The sequence below is a fragment of the Rhinoraja longicauda genome, chromosome 4 (assembly GCF_053455715.1).
Source record: "Rhinoraja longicauda isolate Sanriku21f chromosome 4, sRhiLon1.1, whole genome shotgun sequence".
Classification (NCBI taxonomy): Eukaryota; Metazoa; Chordata; class Chondrichthyes; order Rajiformes; family Arhynchobatidae; genus Rhinoraja; species Rhinoraja longicauda.
This window is the reverse complement of record NC_135956.1, coordinates 19709428-19736799: the sequence shown is the minus strand read 5'-3', so window position 1 is coordinate 19736799 and position 27372 is coordinate 19709428. Positions and strand designations below refer to the sequence as shown.

The window sequence follows — 27372 nt, the reverse complement described above, 5'->3', positions numbered from 1 at the left end:
ATGGGAGAACTGGGAAGGGGTAGGGGGAGGGGAAAGAGAGGGACAGAGGAACTATCTTAAGTTAGAGAAGTCAATGTTCATACTGCTGGGGTGTAAACTGCCCAAGTGAAATATGAGATGCTGTTCCTCCAATTTGCGCTGGACCTCACTATGACAATGGAGGAGACCCATCCAAGGACCCAAACGTCTTTCCAGGTGAGGCCGAGGTTCACCTGCACCTCCTCCAACCTCATCTATGGTATCTGCTGTTCCAAATGTCAACTTCTCTATATCGGAGAGACCAAGCTCAGACTTGGCGATCGTTTCGCTCAACACCGCCGCTCAGTCCTCCTTAACCAATCTGATCTCCCAGTGGCTCAGCACTTCAACTCCCCCTCCCATTCTGACCTTTCTGTCCTGGGCTTCCTCCATTGTCATAGTGAAGCCCATCGCAAATTGGAGGAACAGCATCTCATATTTTGCTTGGGCAGTTTACACCCCAGCAGTGTGAACATTAACTTCTCTAACATCAGATTGTTCCTCTGTCCCTCTCTTTCCCCTCTCCCTTCCCAGTTCTCCCACTAGTCTTCCTGCCTCCTACTACATCCTATCTTTGTCTCGCCCCCTCCCCTGACATCAGTTTGACGAAGGATCTCAACCCGAAAAATCACCCATTCCTTTGCTCCAGAGATGCTGCCTGGCCCGCTGAGTTACTCCAGCATTTTGTGTCTACCAACAGGAGAGTTATTGTGCAGGAAGGAATTGCAGTTGATGGTTTAAACAGAAGATAGAAAATTAAGTATCAGGAGACAGAGTAGTGAAAGTTGTTTCTTAGACTGGAGAGAAATATAGAGGGGTTTGCCAGAAATCAGTAGTAATACCACTACTTTCTCTATGTATATTAATTGAACTTGCATATATTAAGTTCAGATTTACAAATTACTTGAAACTTGGAGGTTAAGTGAACCTTGTAGCTTTAAGATAAGGGCAAAGTTTAACGGAGATGTAAAAACAAAGCACTGCAGATGTTGGTTTACACTATAGCCACAAAATGTTGGAATACCTCACCGGGTCAGGTAGCATTTCCGGAGAAAAGGAATAGATGACATTTTAGGTCAAGACCCTTCCACAGACTGAGAGTCAGGGGAGAGGGGCCAAGCACAAATTGGAGGAACAGCACCTCATATTTCGCTTGGGCAGCTTACAACCCAGCATATAAATTGTGATTTCTTTAATTTCAAGGAAATTCATTCTTTCTCCGTCTCACCCCCACATGGTCCTATTTGTTTCACTGTCATCCTGCTTAGTTTCACTGTTCGTGTCCACTCGTTATCACCTTCCCCACAGCCAACAATAGACCATTGTGGGCTCCACCTTTCCTTGATCGTTGTTGCTAGATTTGATTTGTCCTTTTGCATACCTTTTATTCATTTGTTCTTTGTTCTAGTTTCCTTCTCCCCTGACTCTCAGTCTTGAAGGGTCTCAACCAAAAACGTCACCTATTCCTTTTTTCCAGAGATGCTCTCTGACCCGCTGAGTTACTCCAGCACTTTGTGATTTTATGCTGGTGGAAGGGGTGGAAGAGACAAGTGTTTTATTGTCACATGTAGCAAAACGGAACAGTAAAATTCTTACTTGCAGCAGCAGCAGTACAACAGGTTTGTAAACACAGTACTCACTACTCATATTAACATGATAAACAAACAAAAATAAATCAATAGATAAAAACCCAATATAGTGTAAAAAAACACCAACAAACCCCAGTCTATACTGCAACCCAGGCAGTTCGTACTTCAGAGTTTTGTTAGTAATCATAATGTTCAAGAGCCTGATGGTTGTTGGGAAGAAGTTGTTCTTGAACCTGGACATCAGTCTTCAAACTTCTATACCTTTTCCTAATGGCAGGAGTGAGAGCATGGCCAGGGAGATGCAAGTTCCTCCAGCACTGTGCTTCAGTATCTACAGTTTCTTGTGTCCTTATGCAAGTCCAGTATGGTTTCAACACAACTCCCCAACTTTTCACAGAATCAAAAATTGAGAAGGATGTTTATTTAGCACGCTATTCACTGCCATATTTATAGAAAAATTCAAAGGGTTTCTAAGGGTCTTTTATTGTCACGTGTACTAATTAAGGTACAGTGATATGCGAATTACCATACAGCCATATTAAAAAAGCAACAAGACACACAACTATATTAAAGTTAACATAAACATGCACCAGTGGATTCCCCACATTCCTCACTATTGTGCAAGGCAATAAAGTCTAATCTTCTTCCCTTATTTTTCTCCCGCGGTCGGGGCAGTCGAACCATCCGTCAAGGCGATCAAAGCTCCCGCAGTCGGCGGTCAAAGCCCCCGCGGCTTGGAGTTCCCAAAGTCAATCTCTAACTAGAGACCGCGAGCTCCACGATGTTAAAGTCAGCAGGCTCCCACGGTTGAGCTCAGAGGTCGATCCCTGGCCAAGGGATCGCGGGCTCCGCGATGTTAAAGTCCAGCAGGCTCCCGTGGAGGAGCTCTCGAAATTGGTCTCCAGCAAAGGCCGCCAACTCCTCATTGTTCGGCCACAGTGCAGACGGAGATACGATACTCTCTCCGTTGAGGTAAGACATTTAAAAAAAGATTCCTCCAACACCAAAATAAAAACAAGCTAAAGAACAATAAAAACACATTTAACACATACTAAAAAAACAACAAAGAAGAAAGGGACAGTCTGTTGGCGATGCAATATACATGCTAGAATAAATTTGCAAAGATTGCAACATTCTGCAAAGTCATCATCTTGAGTTCTGAACATGTTTTCCAGCCTTGGAGATCAGTGCAAAATGCTCAAATAGTACCATGGATAAGGGGTGGCTGGGGAGGGGTTGAAGAAGCAAAGGTTCAAAAGGCCCTCAAAATTCTGTATGGTTTTAATCAAATAAGTGTTTCCAATGGTGACTAGTCGATGAAAGAACACAGATACAAGATGTTTGCAGAATAATTAGCTGAACTTCGAGAATCAAATAAAAAAATGCATAAAGTTTAGAGAGATGAAATTGCACAGGGTCCTTAAGGAATATAAAACAATCACACAAAAAACTCAAGCAGGTAATTCAAAGGGCAAAAGAGGGAGCATGAAATGTTACTTGCAATTCTGTTTGAATAAAAATGCTTGAATAATACCAGGGATAAAAGGAGTGGCAGAAGAAACAAATACCCTCTCATCTTACACTTATACAAACCTGCAATACAAGACTGCATGCATGTTAAATTGCAAAATTAACAGCCAATAGTCAGAGCTAAGCAATCTCACAAGCAATGAATCAGATTCAAGCTCTGCACTCTACACAATTAGCTGTGAATGGTAGCATAATTAAACACCAAACAAGAGGCAGCTCCAAGAAGATCACCCCCATCTTCAAAGACAGAACCGAGCATGCGAATATTTAAAGAAAAAGGTCACGGCATTCGCAACCTTGTCCAAGCAGAATGTCTTGCAATTAATCCATCTTGGCTTTCTCACAAGATCCTCAGCATCACAGACTCCAGTCACCAGCCAATACAATTAATGCCACGTGAAATCAAGAAATGGCTGACAGCATCGGATACAGCAAAGGCTAGGGGAGCAGCAACATCTCAGCTGTAGTATTGAAGATCAGGGCTCTAAAATTAGTTGCAGCTCTACCCGGGCTTTCAGTAGTTACACGACACACATCTCTCTGACAATGTGAAAATTGCTACGGTGAGTCCCATTAACAAAGAGAACACACTCAGTCCAACTAATTACTGCTCAATCATACCAGTCTCAATCAGGAGAGACCTTAATCAGCCTTAATCAGGGCGGCACGGTAGACTAGCAGTAGAGCTACTACCTTACAGTGCCAGAGACCCGGGTTCGATCTGACCACAGGTGCTACATGTACGAAGTTTGTCCGTTCTCCCCGCGACCGCGTGGGTTTTCTCCGGTTTGTAAGTTGGGTATAAAATGTAAAATTGTCCCTAGTGTTCGGGGAGTCGGTGCGGAATCAGTGGGCCAAACGGCCCCTTGCCACGCTGTATCTCTAAAACCAAAAGGAGAGTGATGGAAAGTGAAGGTGGACACAATATGGACCGAAGAGCTGTATTCCACAGGGGAGGTAAGAAACATTGCCGCTGGCTAGTCTTTTGGTTCACACACAATTTAATCAGGGAACAATTTAATTGAATTAAATATCAATTTGATTTGTGGTAACATTTTTGCTATAGATTTGTTCTGACTGTTGAATGTTCATTCTAGAACTTTCAATATATATCAAGGTTAATATTTATTGAGAGAATGTTGCTTTATAGATTTATCCTATCCAATTGAACATAAAATAAAGACTCCATCAGCCAATTAATGCAATGCAAAAGGCTGCAGCCTTATATGTAGAACACAATATGTAGAACAACAAGGAATTCTCCCAAACCCTAAACAATATTATCAAAATATATAAATCTTTTATTTGTTGTTCTTCCTTTGTTGCTCTTCTTCTTCTTCATCTTTCATCTCTGCAGTTGTGGCATCATGGTACACATTTCTCCAGTGAATTAATATATTCTGCTTCAATAATTAAGATTCGGTATGCAAATACTGGTAATGGATTCAACAGAGTCAAATCATCTTACCAAGCAATGTTCACAAGACAATTTCCCCTTATATTAAAACAGGCAAATGCATATAGATATGTTTATTGATACATACCCATCAGTGCGACTTTCAATATCACTTATGTAATTATCTTCAACAAAAATCCAATTTCCAGTGCTTTAATACATGTAACTGCAAAGCCTTTATAAATTACATGGGAGGTACTAGGTGAAATAAGCCTATCATCCATTTCATGAATGTATTCCTGTTGACTGGCGAAAAATAAAACAGCAAATACAACAATTCCTATGTTACTGGAGTGCCTCCTGGAATAATACAACAAAATAATCCTTATTTAATGTCATCAACAGGTCACGTTTGCTGCAGGTTTTCCTATGTGCAATTCCAACAGATTACAGGCAGTTTATTCACTTTAGAATTGTTTTCAAAATACCCCAAATAACACAGTTCACAATGCACTGAAAAATGTTTAAGCAGATGCAGTTATTTGAAATTACAATGAATTCTATGGCAGTAAAACAATTCTTAAAAAGTAAGGCATCAACAGGATTATACTATTCCCATTGAAGTGTTTTAAGTAGAATAATTTATGTTTTAAAACAGTGCACAGTTTATCTGTTAAGTTAATGTTGACTACCTTCTGAAAATAATTCATTTAAAATGTAAGGCAATCTATTTATAAAATCATTACAAAATAATGTGCCCCCAAAATACAAATCTGACTGTTCAGAATTACCACTAATTCCCCAATGCTTCTTTTAAATGGTACAACAACATGGGAACTGCTATGGCTTTGCAAAAAGTACACAGGTCATGAGTGGAATATTCAGTAATTTTTCCCCCCAGTCCTAAACATTTGAGTTTAAGTATTTAGAATAGCATAGTTTCTAAGCATTTTTATCAGCGGAGCTTTCAGTCTTACAGTCACAAGATTTTAAAGCTTTAAACGTCTCAACAGGGAAGGCAGGAAAAGTTTGAGGCATAATAAATTCAATGTAACAATGGTTTCTGAAGCACCTGACACCATCTTCAAAGGAATTGTTTGTTCTCTGTGCTATTTTCAATATTTCAATTTCACACACTTCCCTCCTTGCTTGAGCATAAGCTATTCCCTTAAGTGCAACTACCCTATCCCTTACTTGCTGAAATGATGCAATAAAGAAAACTCATTGGGCTATTCCGTAATGTGCTGCCCTGATGTTCACTTGTTATTACAGAATAAGCCAACACTTTATTTTTAGTTTGCTACCTGTTGCAATCCGTTTGAAAAAAAACTGCTGGTATGGTAAATGTGTGATGATTGGCCTTCCACGCATTTTGAAAAGTGCAGGAATAGAGAGTAGGTGAATGAGATGTGGAGATTAACAACAAATTGAGCCCAGAAATTTGGACTGTTTGGAGTGGAAAGAGTCAAATCCATTTTGCATTGATTTGCGATCTCACAAAACCCTGCTTCCTTGAGAAGAATCTTAAATCCAAATTCCATAAACGGTTAGCTGAAAAAGAAAACAGAAATCATAATCAACAAAACTTCCACATCTACTTGAACAAAGTTATAGGATAAATATGAAAAAATGCCACTAAACAGTAGCAGGTAGTTTAAAAATAAGTTATTTTGCTCAAATTGTGGGGTAAGGTACTATAGAAATAAATAACATAACAAACCATTACTTATTACTTAAATCGCTCCTACATTATCAAACAAAGCCAGAGATTTTCTTCGAGGTAATTACTTTCATCTCAGTTACTTATCATATTTGGTTTCTTTCAGTTCTTTAAAGTAAAATATCTTATAACAACCTATGTTTATTTATAATCTTGACATAATAATTTGAGCCCAAGAACTCAGGAGAGCACAGTGACAGCTATTAGAATGGCTTCATCGCAAATCTTGTGACTTAGGTTCAATCTTGACCTTCTGCATGGAATCTGCATGTTTTCCCTGTGACCATTCTGGTCTTCTGAGACTCTAGTTTCATCCCACATCGCAAAGACCATGCAGGTTAGTAGGTTATTTAGCCACTGCAAATTCCCCTTTGTGAGTGAGTGATAGAATCTGGGAGGGAATGTGAGCATAATACGATTTGTGGAACATCACAGGATGTGGGTGCCTGTTGGTCAGTGCTGAGGGCAAAGGGCCTGTCCTGTGCTCCACAATACATCATGATGTAAACAAGTGCCAATGAGCTAAAGGTACCTTAGATAAGGTGATGCAAAACTTACAGAAATGGATTTAAAGCAGAGATAATTGGAATGGGAAAGTAGTTTAGCGAAGGGATTCCAGAGATTACATAGTTAAAAGGATGATATTTAATAGACTTTTATAAAAGGTTAAGGATTTCCAATCTCTTCGTTTTAAAGATATTTTCTTTTTCCTTCCTCTTTGTAACTTCAATTCTCACTTAATGACTTCAAATCCTTGCTAGCAAATAGACCTGTAATCATTCTCCCTTTGTTCCTCTCCAAACGCTCATTTTCATTTTATTTCAGTGGACATTCAGTTTATTTAAATACTATGAGGGATGGCGTATGGGCTGTCATTGCTTAAAGATGTGATGTAGATGAATTACAACCAAACGAAGGACACATTAGGACCAGAAGTTTAGTAAAATAGTTATTTCCTTAAATAAGGAGGCATTGGATTTAGGAAAAGAATACTAGTGCTTGGTACCAAGCTTGAGTGAAAGCAAGGTGTGGACTCATTGTTCACAAAGTGTCAGATTTGGGGAAATAGTGGGTTAAATCAAAGCATTCCATGCAAAGGAGTAGATGTTTACAGGTCTAGTTTAAATTTAAATGCTACCTCTTGTTCAATGATTTTCTATCTCAAAATTAAAACCCGTGTACTGTCCACTTATCTGTCTTAAAATATTTCTGGGCATTTCTTAAATGTTTCTCAATACTCAAGAATTCTGAGCCTCATCAGAAGATATACACGGGATTAATTTAAGCCCATGCTCCATTAATGTAAAAGCAACACTAACAATCCATACAAAACTCCTTTACACCTAGCCCACAGCCAAAAAAGACTTTTCTTTGATTATCGTTACTTTTTGCATATCTTTCATTAATTTGTTATATATCTCGCTATATCACCGTCGATATATCTCTTTTTTCCTTACCCTCAGCTCTCATTCTGAAGAAGGGTCTTGACCCGAAATGTCACCTATTCCTTTTCTCAAGAGATGCTGGCTGACCCTCTGAGTTACTCCAGCTTTTTGTGTCTATCTTCTATTCAAATCAACTGTTGCTTTCAGTCTCTGACTTGTGGCAGTCATTCATTTTCTGCTATTTCTGTGCTGTGTGGCGATGATTTGTCATTTCACTGGTTTAGAGAACTATGTTTTTTCCCACCAAAACTACAAATTAATGACTTCGGCCACACATATACAGCAAAAGAAAACCTATTTGTTAATTTGTTACCTGGGCTTGACTGGAGTAGTATGTTTGGCAGGTTTGCGAAAGGACTGATTTGGTGCCGATCTGGTAGATGAGGTCTTGGGAGAAGCACGCACAAAACCTGAGATAGCTGACGGGTTCTTTGGAATCTTCTTCACTAAATGCCCAATCCACTTTTTCTGTTCATCCTGAGAGCATGCCAGTAGCAACATATCCCTCGCTGTATTGACATCATAATTCACTAAGAAGAAAACATATACTCTTAGAGAAGTGATTGTACAAAAGTCTCCCATGCTCTTATTAATTAATGATTAGCTTTTCCAAAATTTAACAGCCTGACAATGCAATACTTATACAATTAAACAATTGACAGGATATTGTCTGGTGTTCTTGAGCTCTTAGTTACTGGTCTTATAGTAGAATATAAGATCCATGTTATATTTAAGTACATATTCACCTATTTAAGTACACATCAGTCTAGAGGAAATACAAATGTTATATAAACTGCCTCTTCTTGTAAAGTAGTAGTTAAGATTGATAGCTGAAAATCAATGCTGTTTCATTCATAAAAAGTCTTCTTACCTTTGCATGGTGTAATCATGTCTTCCTTTTTATCCAAATGATCCTTATGGCACTTAACATGGCATCGCCTGCATTCTAATGCAGGTGGTGGTTTGAAAACATGCCACAGAGGCTTTGCACAAGCTTCACAATTTGTAGGAAAATGATAAAGTGTTGGGATAAATTCGTGACCTTTATGAGCTATAAAGTCAGGCTTTTCCACTGATTGCACAGTTTCTACTTCCACATCTTTCCGGCATTCAGCTTCATTGACATATAGTATCTGAAAAAAATTATTCAAATACAGTAATTAAAACAAATTGGTCAAACCATGGTTAAAAATTGCAAGTCTAAGTGAACAATTTTGTGCAGAAGAAAAGGATTGCCGTGCAATCCCTCGGAGACACATACTTGAAATTGTTTTACACATTACCTATAAACTGCAAGAAGCCTGAGCAAACGTCCACACCAACATTTTTCTTTGATACAATAATGGATCTGTTTTATTGCTGATGGGGAATCAGAGTATCATGTACAGCCTCCAATGCCCCAACCATTTTTATGTGGGCCAGAGATAAACCACATAACGAAGGCCCAGGTTTTGCTGAGTGAGTCAGCACTCACCCAGATCCAAGATAGCGTCCTACCAGGGCAACTCTTTGCGTGTTAGTCACAGAAAAGGGTCTGCGATCGCATATTATAATTGCTCCACTCTTTACACTGTGAATGGCTCGATAGTAACCATGCATTCATTGTCTTTCCGCTGAGTGGTTGGCATGAAACAAAAGCTTTTCACTGTACCTCGGTACATATGACAATAAACTAAACTCCCTATTTAGTTGCCACAGAAGGCTGTGGATGCCAAATCAATGGATATTTTTAAGGCAGAGATAGATTCTTGATTAGTACGGTGTCAGGGATTATGGGGAGAAGGCAGGAGAATTGGGTTAGGAGGGAGAAATAGATCAGCCATGATTGAACGGTGGAGTAGATTTGATGGGCCGAATGGCCTAATTCTACTCCTATCACTTATGACCTTATGATATTGAACCTTACTCTCTCTGTAACTGGAAAGGTAATCTTGTTGACTAAAACTGCCCTGCAGCTTGGCAGCAGTTCCCAAACACCCACTGCCCACAAAACTTCCAGCCGACAACGTGAATTCTGTCAAAGTTGACTATTACTTAATGCTTCTGAACATCCCAATATCGAAAAAGATTAACTATTAAAATTTAAATGAACTAGAAAAAGTTAAGCACTTAAAAATATCCTATAATACTTAAAACGTCTTTAAAAAATATTACTAAGCTTGTCTCTTTTCCTCGCAGGATTAAAACTTGTATTTAAATAAGTCGGCTCATGGATCCTACATCAATTCTTACTTGGTTGCGAGAACAGTAAGGATGCAAGAGAGTGTATTCCCCAGCATACATGCTTGACAGCAAAGCACATTACTGCTCCATCACTGGACACCATATGGAGCTCATTAGTGAAGCATGGTGAAGCATTTGACCAGTTGAGCTTAGCCAAAAAGATTTTTTATGATTCAGTCATATTTCCCAAGAATGCTTGGTCTTATGAGAATTAATATCTATTTCACAGAAGCACATTGTAAAACATGACCAATTCTTTGCTACATCTTCGCTAGATTTTTCTATTCTCTCCCGTTCTCTTTATTACAGTCTTCCATTGTGATGTTCACCTTCTTTAAATCTATATATATATATTTGTATGTATGTATATATCTCTAAGATTTTGGTTGTGGACATGTGGACCTGCAGCCAAAACAGTAAACAATAGCGCCACAATTTTAGCGCCACCTTAATCACCACTCTCCTAGCGACTGTTTGTAACACGTTTTATTTAAATTGGTCTTATATTTTTTAAGTTAGAGAGATTTTAAAGTTTAAAACTTCAATTTTTAAACAAATTTTTCAAAGTGCTGTGCGTATGACGTCACCATAGGGCATGCACAGCCTCTCTGTTCACTCGCACAAACAAGATGGACGTCGTTAGCGGAGCCGTCCGCCCGCAATCAGGGGCTCCCCTCTCCTCTCTCCCCACCCTCCCACACCCGGGGGACACTCCGAGCAGGAGGGAGATGGTCGGACTGATGGTCCACTCATCCTTCCCTTCAGTCCCTTCAACCGACAGTGTCCTCGAGTCCCCGCTATCGCCTGGGCCCAGCGCCCCGCACCATTACCGCACACAACCCGCAGCGGGCAGCTTCTCCTCCTCCTCCTTCAGCGGCCGCTTCCACCGATGGCGGCGTCGACGAGGGCCGCTGCCACTGATGGACCCGTCGCGACTTCAGAAAGGGGAGGTGGGGGGGAAAGGGGGGGTGGGGGAAAATGGGGGGTGGGGGGAAAAGGGGGGGTGGGGGTAATGGGGGGTGGGGAGTGAGTGGGGGGGTGGGGAGAGTGAGTGGGGGAGGAGAGAGTGGGGAGGAGGGGGAGGAGAGAGTGGGGAGGAGGGGGAGGGTGGGAGGAGAGAGTGGGGGTGGGGCGAGCGTAGGGCTGGGGAGGAGGGTGGGGTGGGGAGGTGGGAAGAATGGGGGTGGGGGAGAATGGGGAAGATTGGTGTGGGGGGGAGTGGGGTGTGGACTGGGAGAGTGGGGGAGGGGGAGGGGAATAGGGGTGGGGAGGGGGTTGGAGGCAGGGCTGTGGGGGCGGGGGCAGGGGAGGTGCAAGTGGGGGTGGGGTAGGGGGGGGATGGAGTGGGTCAGTGGGGGGAAGAGGGGGGGATTAGGGGTATTGAGTGGGGGGGTTGAGGGTGCTACACCAATACAGGAGAGGCTTTCGGTCCAGGGCTCACTCACACACTCTCTGCCCTTCCCTGCCCCCCCCCCCCCCCTCTACGAGGAATGGGCCCATTACTTGGTCTAGTCCTTACTAAAGGCCAGTTAATTCAATTTTCCCACTTCTTCCTTACATCTATAGGGTTTCCTTATCTTTTCTCCAACATTTGGACACAAATCTTCTTGATATACAACCTCTTCAGGTCCAGCCCTCCTTCGTGTGGGTTCCAACAGGATGAATCTTAATCTCCTTCAGTTGAGAACTACATATAACTGTACCAGACAAGGACATGAGGTCCGGGACAGATAAGCCATGATCGCATTGAAATGGAAGGCAGGCTTGAAGGGCAAGACGACCAACCCACACTCCTAATTTATCGTGCTCTTGTCAATGTTGTTATGTGGTTTGAACTTAAGCAGTAAATGTTTGGTGTGGTTGAAGAGTCGGAGACCAGTGGAATGCAAAACGATAAATGCTGGTATTCTCATTACAAAATCGACAAAATATGTCAGAAAATGTCATGTGCAGCTTTTCCCATTGACATCTTTCATGCTCTACGAACTGAACTACAAATAATTTAATGACAATGGGCAAAAGCAAAATGTAAATGAAAAGTCCTGAAAACTGAATGCGTTTGATACCTTACCTGGAATATCCGAGGAATTTCACCAGTTTCTGCCCTGTATACATCACCTTGTGTTACAGGACGCACATGGAATAATTTGCTGAAATATAAATTATTTAGAATTGCAAATGACTTGCAGATTTCATTAAGCATGCAAATAAACTTTTGTGACAACATATTTTAATGGTACTTTTCATGTGCATTATGGCCATGCAAGTTTTCAATCATACCCAGGATTTCAGCCAAGCTATCAATGCCATTAATTATTTACCCACCATCAAATAGTAATTTAGGCAGGTGGTGGTGAGTTGTTTTCTTGAACTACAGGGGAATTCCAGGACTTTACCCCTGCAAGGATGGAGGACAAGTGGGGTGGGGGGGGGGGGAGGATTAGGGAGTTAATGGGCATAATAAGGTAGCATACTTTACAAGGGAATGGGATTAATGGGATTTGTCTGAGAGCCAACATCTCAATGGGTCAACTTTTTATATGGCCTCAAACAATATTATAAAAATATATAATCTTCAGCTAATGCCACTGTAGAGCCCCATTGCTCTTCCACTCCTCTTTCAGCGTTGTAATGTGCTTTTCCCTTGTGATATCCTGATTTATGTTAAATTAACTTTTTATACACACCTCTTTTTGCTGTATCTTCCTATCCACGTGCCCCAGTAGAGGTGATGCAATACTAACCCATTTACTTCCTCTCTCACTGCCCCAGGTCCCAAATATTATTTTCAGAGGAAAAGAGTATTTTTTCCTACCAGTAAAAACGCTATTTATTGTCTTAATACAGTTTTCCCTACATCATGGGGACCAAGTACAATTCCATGACTAATTTGTGGGGCACTTCTCTTCAGCAACATGGTCCCAAACATCCAATGAGCGGACACTATTCATCTGATTTGCACGTTTACAGCTTTAATTGCAGAATCACCCAAAAATTTATTTCGAATCATAATCTGAACCGTAAACATTTATCCACCTGAATTACCCACAGGGTCTGCACTTGTGTTAGGAATATTAACACTTCATATGAAATATTTCTGTAATATTTCTCTTGTTACAAACATACAAATTATTTAGTGTTATTTTTCAACTGAGATTATCAGTTTCATTAATCTATTTTTCAGAACTCATTCCTTCACTTTTGGGATTATTTTTGCTGCTCTTCCTTGAATCCCTGCCAATAAATGCAAAGTATAAACTCAATTAAATATTCATCTTGATTACTTGTGGGAATGCAACAATGGTGAGAAACCAATCAAGGCCAATCAGTTAGCACTTCTTTCTCTACTCCTGATAGGACTAGTAAAATTACGAGAGGCATAGATTGGGTAGACAGTCAGAACCTTTTACCCCAGGGTGAAAGAATAGAGGGCACAACTTTCTGGGGGTAATGTGTGGGGCAAATGTTTGTTTTTTGACACAGAGAGTGATCGGTGCCTGAAATGTGCTGCTAAGTGGAAGCAGATATCTTAGCAGTGTTTAAGAAGCTTTTAGATAGACACTTGGATATGCAGAGAATGGAGGGATGTGGATAACGTGCAGAGGTAAACTTGGCATCATGTGTGACACAGACATTGTGGGCTGAAGGGCCTGTTCCTGTGCCAAACAGTTCTCCTGCTGACACCAAAACACCCATTCTATTGATTATCAAGCTCCACCAGTTTCATATATTGGACAGCTTGAATCTGTTGCAAGAAACCACAACAGAAATCGATATTACAACCACGTCACGTCCCCGCTCACTCATAGTATGCTTAAACCATGCAATTGCTTTCAGTATTTTCAAGTCTTCAGATTTTTGTAGCAGAAAATAAATTGAGCTATATACACACACACACACACACACACACACTACACACACGTAAACTTGAAAATATTCTTGATTTCCGTTAAGGCCAGTTAATGTTAATCACATCACATAACACCCAATATTACCTTCTGTTCTCATATCATATATATATATACAGCCGGAAACAGGCCTTTTCAGCCCTCCAAGTCCGTGCCGCCCAGCGATCCCCGTACATTAACACTATCCTACACCCACTAGGGACAATTTTTACATTTACCCAGCCAATTAACCTACATACCTGTACGTCTTTGGAGAGTGGGAGGAAACCGAAGATCTCGGAGAAAACCCAAGCAGGTCACGGGGAGAACGTACAAACTCCTTACAGTGCAGCACCCGTAGTCAGGATCGAACCCGAGTCTCCGGCGCTGCATTCGCTGTAAAGCAGCAACTCTACCGCTGCGCTACCGTGCCGCCCTTCTGACATCACATTGTACTTTATATTTAATTTTATCTTTAATATCAAGTTTTCAATGAATGACATTGTACTCAGAATTCTCCTATTTACCAATATTCCCTTTCTGCAAACTCTGCAGTATCGGGATGGTTCTACTTACTCAATATCTAATACCATAGAAGGATTAGATTTCTCTTTATTCAGCTCGTCGTCATAGAACAGTATTTTTCTGCTGCTGACCACAACATACTGTAAATAACAAAGATTCAACATTACAAAAGAAAAATGTATCAAGCATATACAATGCCATCTTTTCCATTAAATTCCCCATGATTCAAGAAATAAGTCGCCCTCCTCAGCAGCAGTCTGCACGCCTAACCTCAAAACATCTGATCCACAAGTCTAACCATTAGGAACAAAAGCTGTGTGATTAAATTACTAACATGTGATGAATTGGCCGATTTCATCTAAAAAATGTTCTGTTGCTCGAAATACGGTCACTGATTGGTACTAGGAAAAATAATAAAAGCTGAGATTGCTATTTTCTAATCACAGCGTCCAAAATAGAATTAAAAAACAGGGAATCTAAAGGCATTAAGTGAAAATAATACTTGATAAAGAACAGAACTGGCAATTTTTTTTTTTTAAATCGCAAGATAACATTTGTACAAAGATTAGTTAAGAAAGGCTAGGGAGTAGCTTGATAATTAGAAATGCATTTGAAGATTTTTGTTGTTCATTTATGAGCTGTAAATGTCACTCATCAGTATTGTTCTCAGCTCTAACTTTTTTTGAGGTGATGGTTAATCATCTACTTCAACTATAGAGCTTCTGAAGGAACTCTCAGTTTGCAGATGACAAAGAAATGGAAAACTGCCCTGAGGAACTTCTGTAGCATTGTCTTGAGACTGGACTGATTTCTTTCCAACAACCACAACCATTTTCTTTTATGTCACGTACAAATGCAAAAACTGGAGAACGTTCCCCTCAGCATCAACTGAGTTTTACCAGGACTTTTGATGTAATATTCACTCAAATGCTGTCTTGATGATGAGCAGTTTACTCTTAGCTCATCTCTGGAAGTTGGCTTTCTTGGTTCTTTCAGATGGTTGAATGGATGCCAGCATTTCAACAGTCTGGAAGTTTGGCTAGAGGAACAGCATGTTCGGAATGCAAGTCTTCAGTACAAAAACACGACACTCTGACTGGTCCCACTGCCTTCCTAAATCCTATTCTTTTAGCAATTTTACTAAAATAGCCATTTTTCCATTCTTTTTAAGTGCATATGATAATAATAATTCAATACCAATGCCGTAGACCTCCTTTACCACTCTCAAATTGTATTGCCACTTTGAGGGAGTTATGGACTTGGATCACAAGATCGCTCTGCATATCAATATTGTTAACTCTATACTTTCCTCTTACATTCGACTTTCCAAAGTGCAACACTTCGCATTTTCTCAGATTAAACTCCATCTGCCGTTTGTCCATCCATATCTGTGACTGATCTTTATCCCACTGTACCTTTGACAGCCTTTTTCACTGTCCACAACTCCCACAATTTTGGTGTCATCTGCAAACTTACGAACCAAACCATCCCCATGTTTGACCAAAGTATATATATTACAAACAATGGAGTTGTAGACAATGGTTCATTACCTGCTTTTTCCATCCATAACGCTTTATGTTTGTTCGGTTTGGTATCGATAACCATCCCTCCATCCTGGTTTCTAAATTTGGAGAAATAGTGAGTGAAAAGTTTTGAACATAAATTGTGACTAGGAAATAAATCACTATAAGAAGTCCATACACAAGTCAGTTTTGGTGATAACCCAGCCCAAATTATATTGTTCTTGTGTTACCCTCAGGAGATTCTTCCCAGTGATATTCAATGTGCAGGTTTACTTATTCATTAGTTATGGAAGAACAGTAGACGTTGATTAGCAGGAGGGTGCAAACCCACGTAAATAACATCATGGTCTGGAGTCAATACCTGAATACACTATTCCTGACTGTAAGTCTTTTGTAAGTTCTGTAATTCTTTTGGCGAGTCTCTCCTAGAATAGGACATGTGCAGGGAGTGAAATGGAGGAGTCTAAAATTTTTTAGTTTATTGATACAGCGTGGAAACAGGCCCTTCGGCCCGCCGAGTCCGCACTGACCAGCGATCCCCACACATTAACATACCCTACACACAATTTACACATACAACAAGCCAATTAACCTAAATACCTGTACACATCTGCGGGAGGAAACAGGTCTAAGTGAAAACCCACGCAGTCACAGGGAGAGCATACTAACTCCGTACAGACAGCACCCATAGTCGGGATCGAACCCGGGTCTCCGGTGCTGCAAGCGCTGTAAGGGAGCAACTCTACCACTGCGCTACCATTGCTGTCCTTATTTGTCGTGAAAGATACGAGTCTGTGTATCCGAGCCATTGCTTAGCAAATCTGAAGAGCTCTCTGACCAAGGCACACAAACCCAAGTCTTTGGCGTGTTGACTGAGCATGTCACATTGGAGCCAAGTACAGAAGTTAATTCTTGGTGATATTGACAGTTTTAATCATGTTAAACTGCCAAGCAGTTCTGTAAAACAGAGCAACTTGCTGCTTGAGAAGACAATTTGAAAGCATATTTACATATTCCAGACAGGGTACATTTGGCTCCCATAAATGAACCAGATACTGTAGTTTCATGCTCACCATTGTTGGTAGCACAACATATTGTAGACTATTTAAAAAGTATATAAAAAATCTCCTAATCCCACAGAAATAGCTGCTGTGATGAAGTGCTAACTCCTGTTTAAGCAGATTATTAGTCCAGCATTATTGCTCCAATAATATAACTATATTATCAAATTCTTGGCATAAGTTAACATTTGTTACAAAACATGAGAAAAGAACTAGTGGACACGAATCAAACTACGTACATGTTCCAAATGTGACATAGTGTATGCATCCAGCTCATCCTCCTTTCATACTATTACCATTAAAATAACCACAAATCTGAAGAACTTTGCAAATAATCAATAATCTCACACCTATTTTTCCTATATAACCTTAAACCAGTTTCTCAGACCCAAGGTCTGTTACAAATGGTATACCACAGAATCAGCACTGTGTCCACTGTTGTTCATTATTTATAGTAATGATTTGGATACGCACATAGGTGGCATGCAAGTTTGTGGATGACACTGAAATTGGTGGTGCAGTGAACAAGGTTATCTACACTTGCAACAAGATCTTGATCAACTGGGCCATTGGGCTAAGGGATGGCAGTTGGAGTTTAATTTAGGATAAATGTGAAGTGTTCGATTTTTATTATCCAGTGCGAAATAAATCAATACTTCATTTGTATCTTAGATGGAAATCAGTGTTTTCCCAGAAATAAGCACATGTGGAATTGATGTTGAAAGAGGTTATTCAGAAAGATGTACTACTGACAGGCTGCTGTGTCAGCTCCCAATGTCTACCCTCTCACATGCTGCCTGACACTGAAACTGGTTCAGTCAGTGGGAGATTGCAACCATCACGTGGCCCACCCTGTTTTGACTAATGCAATCAACCTGACGTGCACAATCTAATAGATGTAGTGTTTGGGGGCCCCTTTTGACAAAGCCACTAGTGACCCGTAACCCAAACGGCCCTACTCGGGACCAAAACTCCCGCAGCATCAGGAAATCTCTACGCACCTACCAGCTAAATGTGGAAGGAATGTCCAGGGGCAAAGAAGGAATACACCTCAAGATCTGTTAAGGACCTTAATGCTGATGTCCTCCTTCTACACGAGACGCACATCGCTGATACCTCATGTGCTTCCAAGCTCCGTATCTACGGCTTCAAGCTTGTTGCTGCTGTTTGCCCCAAAACATACAGCATTGCTACTTACTTGATTATGACCTACATGATTTCTGTGTTCTTGAGGCTTGAAAGATGCCAACACCGACAACGGAGAGGTCATCACAGACCCCACAGTGAAACCACCAGGATTTGACCTCCATCGCAAGCAATGGCTAACCCTGAACAGGATCCGCACCTTCCAAGCAAGGACAGCCCATCACCTGCACAAGGGGGGGGGTGACAGACACCCCGGCTTGCGACTGCGGATATCCAGACCAGACCATCCCACACATCGTGAATGACTGCTCACTGAGGTTTTCCCTGGTGGCCTCAAGGCCATCCACCCAGCAACTAATGCTGTCCTGGCCTGGATGTCTACCCTTGACCTACAACTTTAGGCTGTGCACGCCATACGCAAGAAGAAGTGAGTAGGTGCTGATTTTGAGTAGGCTGGAGCCAAATGCAGCACTCAGGGATGCAGTACAAGGAGTTCAGGCATTGCTGGAAAGTGGGAGCAATAGACCTCCATGTTGACAGATCACCCCAATGCTATGGTCTATCCCATCCATGTGATGAAAGCTGCTACCTCTCCATCTCTTTGCTGGGCTGCATGGTTTTCCCCACATAGATGCCTCTGTGGCAACCAGCTCAATGGTTGGCGACCACCATTGAACATATTACAAAAGAGAATTCTGTGTGTTGGGTGGAGCTGTGCAGCCAAACATCAAAGAAAGGCAGAGAAGGGCAACCTCTACGACATCCAACAGGGAAGCAATGAGAGATAATGCAGAATCCATGCAATTTCTCAGCACATGAAGCAGCCACTGTTAGCCTCACCAGTGGCCCACACTCATCATACAAGCCAGAGAGCAACCCTGAGCCCCAAACCTTGGCACTGAGTAGCTGCAGTACTTGCCCTAGTCTATCCAACAATGGCTCTCAAAAACACCCTATGCCAATTCTGCTTCATTCTACATCAAGTTGCGAGTGAAATGATCGTTATTTTCAGTGCTGCCAGAGCATCGGCAGATGGCGACAATTCACACCTGATTCCCAGCACAACAAAGGAGAGCCTGAGTGGATGTCTTTCCCTTCTGCCAGAACCCAAGTGCAGTGGAACGTACACATGAAAGTTTGAACTCTAGGCCCAAGAGTACCATAATGAAAATTTGACATGGATAGGGAAGGTTTAGAGGGATATATATGGGCCAAACACAAACAAATAGGAGTAGCTTAGATGGGGTATCTTGATTTGCATGGATTTGGGCCGGAGGGCCTGTTTCCGTGTTGTATGACACTAAGACTCGATGAATCAGATGTGGTTTAGTACCAAGCATGGTACCAATATATTTTATAATAAGTCTATTTTTTGTTAAATATACAGATTCATTTAGTTTAGAGATACAGCATGGAAACAGGCCCTTCAGCCAGATTCCATACTGACCATCGATCACCCATTCATACTTGTTCTATGTTATTCCACTTTCTTATCCATTCTCTACACACTTGGAGGCAATTTTTACAGTAGCCAACTTACAAACCTAGACGTCTTTAGGGTGTGGAAGGAAACCAGAGCACCTGATGGAAATCCACAGTCACAGGTTTTAAAGAAGACCTTAAAACAATTGCTCGGTGAGCAACTTCCAGAGCTTGGGTACTAAACAGTTGAAGCCACAATTCCAAATGGCACAGAAAACAAAGTAAGGGTTGGAGAAAAACCCCAGTTGGAGAGAGGCAGAATTCTTGAAAAGTTGTTGAGCTATAGTATATAACAAGGGAAATTTGAGACCATGAAAAGACTTTAACCATTTTAAAGGCTACTGTTTCAGAAGACAATGTAGGCCAGCATGCTTCAAAATGATGCAAGAGTAATACCGTATTAGAATTAATTCAGCATAACATTAAAATGACCTTAAGTTCATAGAAGACGATAAAGAAGTCTGTTGCAATAACGCTGAAATCAATTAATCTGCACATAACTCTAGCAAAAAAAGAAACTATTAGCAAGAAATAAAACTGAGGCATGGATGGAGGTGAGCAACGTAGACAATAAGCCAAGGGTAAAAACAGATACCATACAGTACTCATTCAACAAATAGGGTTGAATGAGCTTGAATCAGTGACAGGGGAACAAACATTTTTGCAGCATGGAATATCATGGCTGTTTCCACCTAACCTTTACTTGGAAGAAATTGTAGATTTAAGTCTAAATGTTGGACGAGGAATTTCATTTCAAAAGGATGCTTTGAAAGGGGACATGAGACTGTGAGATAGCCCAGACATTCCTTCCTGTGGAATCTATTATCTCCTTGGATGATATTGCTATGGGGCAGCATGCAAGTGGTAAACAGGTCACCAAACTTCAGTATACTTACACGCAATAAATGTAGCATTTTTTAAAAACTATATCCAATTTGTCTTGTAAAATGGAAATCACAATCTTTGCAGATACATGAAGTCTAAAATAATATCAGAAAATGCAGGAAGTACTCAGGTTAGGCTGCATTAGTGAGAAGAGAAACAGGGTTAACATTTCAGTTGTCAGAACTGTTCTTTGACCTGAAACGTTGACTCTGTTCTTCTTCCCACGTATAAAAACCATCCTGCTAAGTACTTCCAGGACGTCCTGCATCTATTATGCTGTTATATATTATTTAGTTTGTTGAGATACAGCATGGAACTTCGGCCCACTGAGTCCATGCCGACAATCAATCACATTACTTCTGTTGTCCCACTTTTTCATCTACTCCTTCCATGGGGCAATTTACAGAGGCCAATTAACCTACAAACATGCATGTCTTTGGGATGTGGGAGGATACCCATGTGGTAACAGGGAGAATGTGCAAACTCCATGCAAAGAGCACTCAAGATCCAAATCGAAACAGGGTTTCTCGTGTTGTAAGGCACAGCTTTGCTGCCCGGAGATTCAAAATAATGCAATATTAGGAAAGTCATAAACAAACTACCGTCAAACAGATAGCAAAGAGGTAAAGCAACCACAGTAGTTCAGAAAACAGAAAACATGCCAAGCCACATTTGATTTTCATACATTCTTAAAATCTGGCATTTTAATAGTTTAGAAGACAGTATCCTTTCTACAATATGATCTGAAAACTGTTTTGTATCCGAATCAAAAATAGAGAATTCAAAAATTCAATTGCAAGGTATTTAGATTCCAATTTTGTTTGTTTCATATAAATGTAAATAATTTTATTATGTATAATGAAACAGCTAAAAATCTTTAATCCTTTGAGCACTCAGATTCTAAATCCTCACTTTATAACAGGCCTACTCTAACATAGTAAATTTTATTATGGAAGATTAAGCACTAATCAATAGCAGTTTATTGCATCTTAAAATGTGTTAAATTAAAATGATAAACCATTCTCTTGACTAATCTTGCAATTCATTTATAAACATAGCACAAAAAGTAAGGAAATTTGTGTTTGGTAGATTATTTCTTTGTTGTAACAATGCTTCTTGGCAATAAATCTTATACCGTTGGAAAGCCTGTTTATTTCCCCTTTAAATTGTGCCACATTTGTAAGGAACATGCATTTGTGGGATGAGCAGCAGAGCTGAGTATATGGGTTGCGCCCATGAAAAATTTGCCAAATCTTCTCTGCCAATGCCAAACAGCTTATTCTGCTGTTGCTATTGACTCTTGTTTTGAGCTTCTGGTACCCCCAGGTGCTGACAAGAATGGGATGCCATCCCACAACAGTGTGTGACCAGGCGGGTGACCAGCATGAGGAGGAGGTGCCAGGCTGTTATGGCTGTGTATGGTTCTTCCACACGCTACTGTGGCTTCTGTTTATTAAATGAATAAATTGTTAAATTGCCAATATGTCTCGTTTCTTCAGACTTCAATCATCCAATCCACCAAACAACACCGAACAAGAGTCAATGGCAGAATAAGCTGTTTGGCATTGGCAGAGAAGATTTGGCAAATTTTTCATGGGCGCAACCCACATACTCAGCTCTGCTGCTCATCCCACAAATGCATATTCCTTACAAATGTGGCACCATTTAAAAGGGAAATAAACAGGCTTTCCAACGGTATAAGATTTATTGCCAAGAAGCATTGTTACAACAAAGAAATAATCTACCAAACACAAATTTCCTGACTTTTTGTGCTATGTTTATATAGAGAGATATAAAGAATGCTGTCTCTTAAACATCACAAAGCAATTTAATCTAATACAGATGAAGTCAGATTTCAAATGCCATTTAGCAAGCAGAAAGTGCAAAAGAACAAGCCTTTCAATTACTCACTGGAGAAAGGTAAGACATGAGTTGTAAAAGGACCACCCAACTAGACACAAAGAATAAAAGACATGTCCATAAAATAGACTTATCTTGAATATAGTATGATTTCTTTTAAACAATGCCACAATACCATATTAATTTCTGTTCCTCAACAAAAAATATAATTTTGATGAACGTTAAATCTGGTAATGAAGAACATTTGCAGCTCAGTACCTGAATGGGTGGATGTCAGTACTAAGATGTATAGTTGACAAGTATTATTGCTTTAGAACAAATGATTTCCATTGCAAATGTACAGAATTACCTCTGCAAATTCTGAAGTCAAATATGGCACAATGAGCCACAGCTTAAAGCTCCCATCATTTTGACCAAACCCTGCGTTAGAAATTCGGAAATATATTTTGTTATGTACCATTATGTTTTCCTCCACTTACACAGCCGGCTTTTTGGTTTCAGAGATGACCACCAATGCTAATTTAAAGCTAATCTTTTCCCTTGGATGCCAGTCAGGTTGTGTAAACATTTCTAACATTAAATTTTAGATACTGTAACAAAGGAACAAATCATTCTTTTTTTTTTTCCTTGGGTCAATTGAAATTGTGACAAGGAACAAAAGGATTGGAGGCTTCCGTCTATAATTGTGCGCAAAATCACTATAATTCACCTTCTCTGACGTCAGTCAGTTCAGCTGCTTAATTTAGGATTAACTGCACAGAAGAATCTGGCTAGAAATATTTGGAGCATAAATTTGAAAGGCTGTTACATGGGGGTTCATCTGAGTTTGTGCAGTTCATGTGTGGCAGAGTAAGGCCTGAGTGTGGAAACAGAAAACAATCTTCTCTCCTGCCATTATGGAAAGAAGAAATCATTGAGAAAGTTTGTTGAACAGTGGATTTGGGTTGGGAAAGGGCTTGGCCAAATTCAATAACAATGAAATGTTAAAAGCATAACCGACCTGGAAGAATATGCACAATCCATACGTCATAGCCAAACTCCAGATTGGGATGGACACTTTGACTAGCACCAAACAGTTCTCAACACTAAAGAGATGATTTGGTTTAAGGATAGTGCAGATGCCTCACATGTGGCAAAGATTTGCCTAAATTATGTCAAAATAATTTTGTTTGATACATTGCACATGCTGATTGCTTCCACATATCTATGCATGAGAATCACCTTGAACAAAAACAAGTCCACTGCAATTGAATCTTCTAGAATATAACTGTACCACACAAAAATGTGAAGTTTGCAAGTGCAGAGTAAAATCAAACCACCAGGGGAGAGAGAAGAAAACAGTATTTATTCTGATGTAGATTTCTTAAAAAAGAATCTGCTTTTTTCCCTTGCCTATACTAAACTATCACTCAGTTCCTTAGATGTATCAAATAACTTTATTCCATGGAGCACAGAAGAATGAGGGGTTATCTTGTAGAAGTATATAAGATCATGAGGGGAATAGATAGGGTGAATGTACATGTTTTTACCCAGAGTGGGGGAAATCAAGAACCAGAGCACATAGGTTTAAACTGAGAGGGGAAAGATTTAATAGAGACCCGAGGCACAACTTTTTCACACAGAGGGTGGTGGGTATTTAGAACAAGCTGCCAGAAGTGGTACTTGAAGCAGGTACTGGAACAAAATTTCAAATATATTTAGACAGGTTTAGCAGTGAAGGTTTAGAGGGTTAATGGCCAAACGCAGGCAGGTAGATCTAGTGCAGCTCTTGGTCGGCATGGGCAAGTTGGGCCAAAGGGCCTGTTTCTGTGCTGTATGACACTATGATAACGCTAAAATATTTTTTTAATTCCTAGACAAAGGACATTGTCCAAAAACAAACTGGTTGAGTTTTAGTTAATCTTACCAGCAACACTTCCATCAGAATCTTCAGACTGCAAGTTGGTTGCACTTGTAGTATCCATACGAAGCTGGAGATCCTGAAGTTTAGAACTAAGCTGTTCAACATCGCTGTCCTTACTATCCAGCTGCATTTGGAACTCTGTGCGAAGGTTACATTCCTCTACGAATTGCTGTAATATTCAAAGAAAGTAGTCAAAATGAAAGGAAAAACAGAATGTCGGGATAGTAACAAACATTTAAGTTCCAGTCTGCCAAGTCTGATTATTAGAGTGGTAAAGGAGGCCTGTGTGTGCTTGCCTTAATTGGACACGGCATTCAACACAAGAGTCATGATGTCATGTTGCAGCTTTATAAAACTTTGGTTAGACCACATTTGGAGTATTTCCTGTAGTTACATTACAGGAAGGATGTGGAGGTTTTAGAAGGGTGCAGAAGAGATTTACCTTAATGTTGGCTGGATTAGAGAGTATAATCGATAAAGAGAGTTTGGAGAAACTTAGATTGTTTTCTCTGGAATCCCGTTGGTTGCAGAAAGACCTAATAGGTGTATAACATTATGAGAGATGGACAGTTCGAATCTTTTTCACATGGTGGAAAGACGAGGGTGTAGCTTTAAAGAGGAGGAAAATTTAAAGGAGATGGACATAGCAAGTTTTTCTGGAACACGTCAGCAGGGGGAGTGGTGGAGGCAGACATGATAGGGGATAGGGGTAGGAAGGATGTGCTGGCAGTGGAGAGGATGCAAAAGAAATTCACCAGGATGTCGCATGGAATTACTGCGAGAGATTGGATAAGCTGGTTTTATTCTTACTGGAACAAAGGAGGCCGATTTATAAAAATTGGGGGGCATAGATAGGTTAGATGGGAGTGTATATAGCAGTGGAATCCAGAATTAGAGGGTGCAGGCTTAACGTGAATGAATATCTGGAACAAGCTTGTAAGAAGTGTTGGTACAAGCAGATACAATTACAATGTTTAAAAAGCATTTGGACTGATACTTCAATAGGAAAAGGCATAGACGGATATGGACGGAATTCAGGCAATTAAATTTTTACTATAATACTCTTTTGTTCATGTTCTCAATGAAAACTGCTCATTCAAACGTGCCATGCTGCATTAGCACACTTTATTTGTCAGTGCACATCTTGTATATGTATGTGACAAATAAAGTTGACTTGACTTAACTTGACATGATAACCAGTTGAAACAAAGTTGTGGTGAAAAGTGGGTAAATAGAAGGCTTCTTTGTATTATTTGTGAGAAGTATTTAGACATATGTCAGTCAGACTGTGTAATAGATTATATATCTACTCACGCCTGGTTACCTGACCCGGGCCCAACTGGTCATGTCTGGGTCAGATCTACATCTAATAGAAGTTTCAGGTTGGAATGGATCAAGCTGTGCAGTGCCAGCCCACTCTTGCAGGGTTGGGATAGTTTACCGAATATGTCGTCCATTTTGGTGTAACATCTTCAAAATGACCCATAACAAGTTTTTTTTTTTTTAATGTCCAATGGTGATCAGGTTGAGTTGGGTATGGGAGAAAAGAAAATTGCAAGTCCTTGGGCTTAGATTTCCATGGTTGAGCCAGATCCTATTTCATCATGATTGGGATGGGTCCAGGTTATGTTTTACATTTTTAGTCTAAGCAGACATATAGTATCCATTTCAAAATAATTGTTAGTCTTACCGCTTGCATTTCATTTAAATCCTTCTGATATTTCACAACCATTTGACTGTATTTTTCTCTTTCCTGGTTCAATTCCAGTTGCAATTTTTTATTTTCCTTTTCTTTTTTTCGGAAATCTGCTGTATTTGCTTTCTTACGATCCACTTTTATATCCTTCCGATTCATAATTTCAGCAAGTTTATTAACAGCCTAATGGATACAAGCAATTGTAAATTTAAATATACTTACGACATTATCGGTACAAACTATTAGAAGGCTTATTAGAAAGGGACTAGTTATGGTTTGGAAAGCATTTCATAAAACCTACTTGTGTTTTCAGTGTACGTTCTTGGTTAATTATTTTTTCATAAGTAGTTTTCATGTTTAATTCTTCTTCCTTCTTCTTCTGTAAATCTGAAAAATATTTATTCCAAATAACAGAAGTTCTCAATATTGATGACAATTTTTGACAATGGCTCACAGTTTTATCCAGCTATCATCCTAATTCTAGATATTTTGAGTACAAACTCTGAGCACATCTCATATTTTCCTCTAAGAGACCAGAGTTTTATAAACCAGATGAATACTTTCTCTCGGTTCATCCTCAAATTAATAGATAACAAGACTGTTCCTAATCTGAATTAATGCTACACCACACCACAGCTGTGGAAATGGCACACATTTTCACAAGAGGAAGGCAGAGAGTAAATATGATGTCATGGTCAGCCTGCTGCATGTCCCAACAAACGTTATTGGTTCTCCAGAAGACCTGGAAACAAACTGTGTGCCGAGTTCTGAACATTAACATGGAGACCAGTGCAAGTCAATTAGTCAAAGGAAGATGTAAATGAATAAAATGTCATTGACACTTGTTGACTTTCATTTATTAACTTCAACAGAATGCTCAAAATGAAATATTGTACTGCAAAACTATGTCCTTTTACATATTTATAAGAGTATTAATATGGACAAGGGAATTTAAATAACGTACAAAAACTATATTTCAAGGTAAAAAGGTATAAATATTATTTTTATAATAAAACTAATTTTTCAAGCATTTGATTCCATAAAAACAATTTAAAAGTAATCTGTATTCCTTTTGACAGTATTTCTTCAATACAAAATTATATTACATATGGTCAGACATGGAGTAACTCAGTGGGTCAGACAGCATCTCTGGAGAAAAGGAACAGGTGGCGTTTTGGGTTGAGACCCTTCATAATACTTAAGTCCAAGTTGACAATGCATCACTTGCAGGCTGTGGGACCATCAGAAACACTTGCTGAAATGCATATACAGTAAAACTCTGATAATGTGGCACACGGGGTTCTATATTGGCACACTTTCCAGACTGCTGGATGTGATTACATAATTTAATAAGACTTTTAAAATTCACAGTCTGATAAATTTTCCAGTTAAATGGCGAAATGGAAAGAGAGGAGCAAAACCAGGACCATTATGTGTTGAAATAGAGCATAGCAAACATGACCTGACAAGCCTGATGTCAATC

General features: G+C 39.9%; 1 protein-coding gene across 1 annotated transcript in view; it reads right to left on the bottom strand.

The window, feature by feature from the left end:
• Positions 1–4549: 4549 nt before the first annotated feature.
• rock1 (Rho-associated, coiled-coil containing protein kinase 1) overlaps positions 4550–27372 on the bottom strand; it is an 85406-nt gene continuing 62583 nt past the window's right edge. The window contains exons 25-33 of the mRNA XM_078397308.1: positions 26191–26276; positions 25884–26072; positions 24197–24362; positions 15884–15954; positions 14385–14473; positions 11993–12071; positions 8570–8831; positions 8012–8228; positions 4550–6084 (exon numbers count right to left, since the gene is read on the bottom strand). Coding sequence (XP_078253434.1) covers positions 6081–6084; positions 8012–8228; positions 8570–8831; positions 11993–12071; positions 14385–14473; positions 15884–15954; positions 24197–24362; positions 25884–26072; positions 26191–26276 — 1163 coding nt within the window. The 3' untranslated portion in view covers positions 4550–6080. The remainder of the gene's footprint in view (positions 6085–8011; positions 8229–8569; positions 8832–11992; positions 12072–14384; positions 14474–15883; positions 15955–24196; positions 24363–25883; positions 26073–26190; positions 26277–27372) is intronic.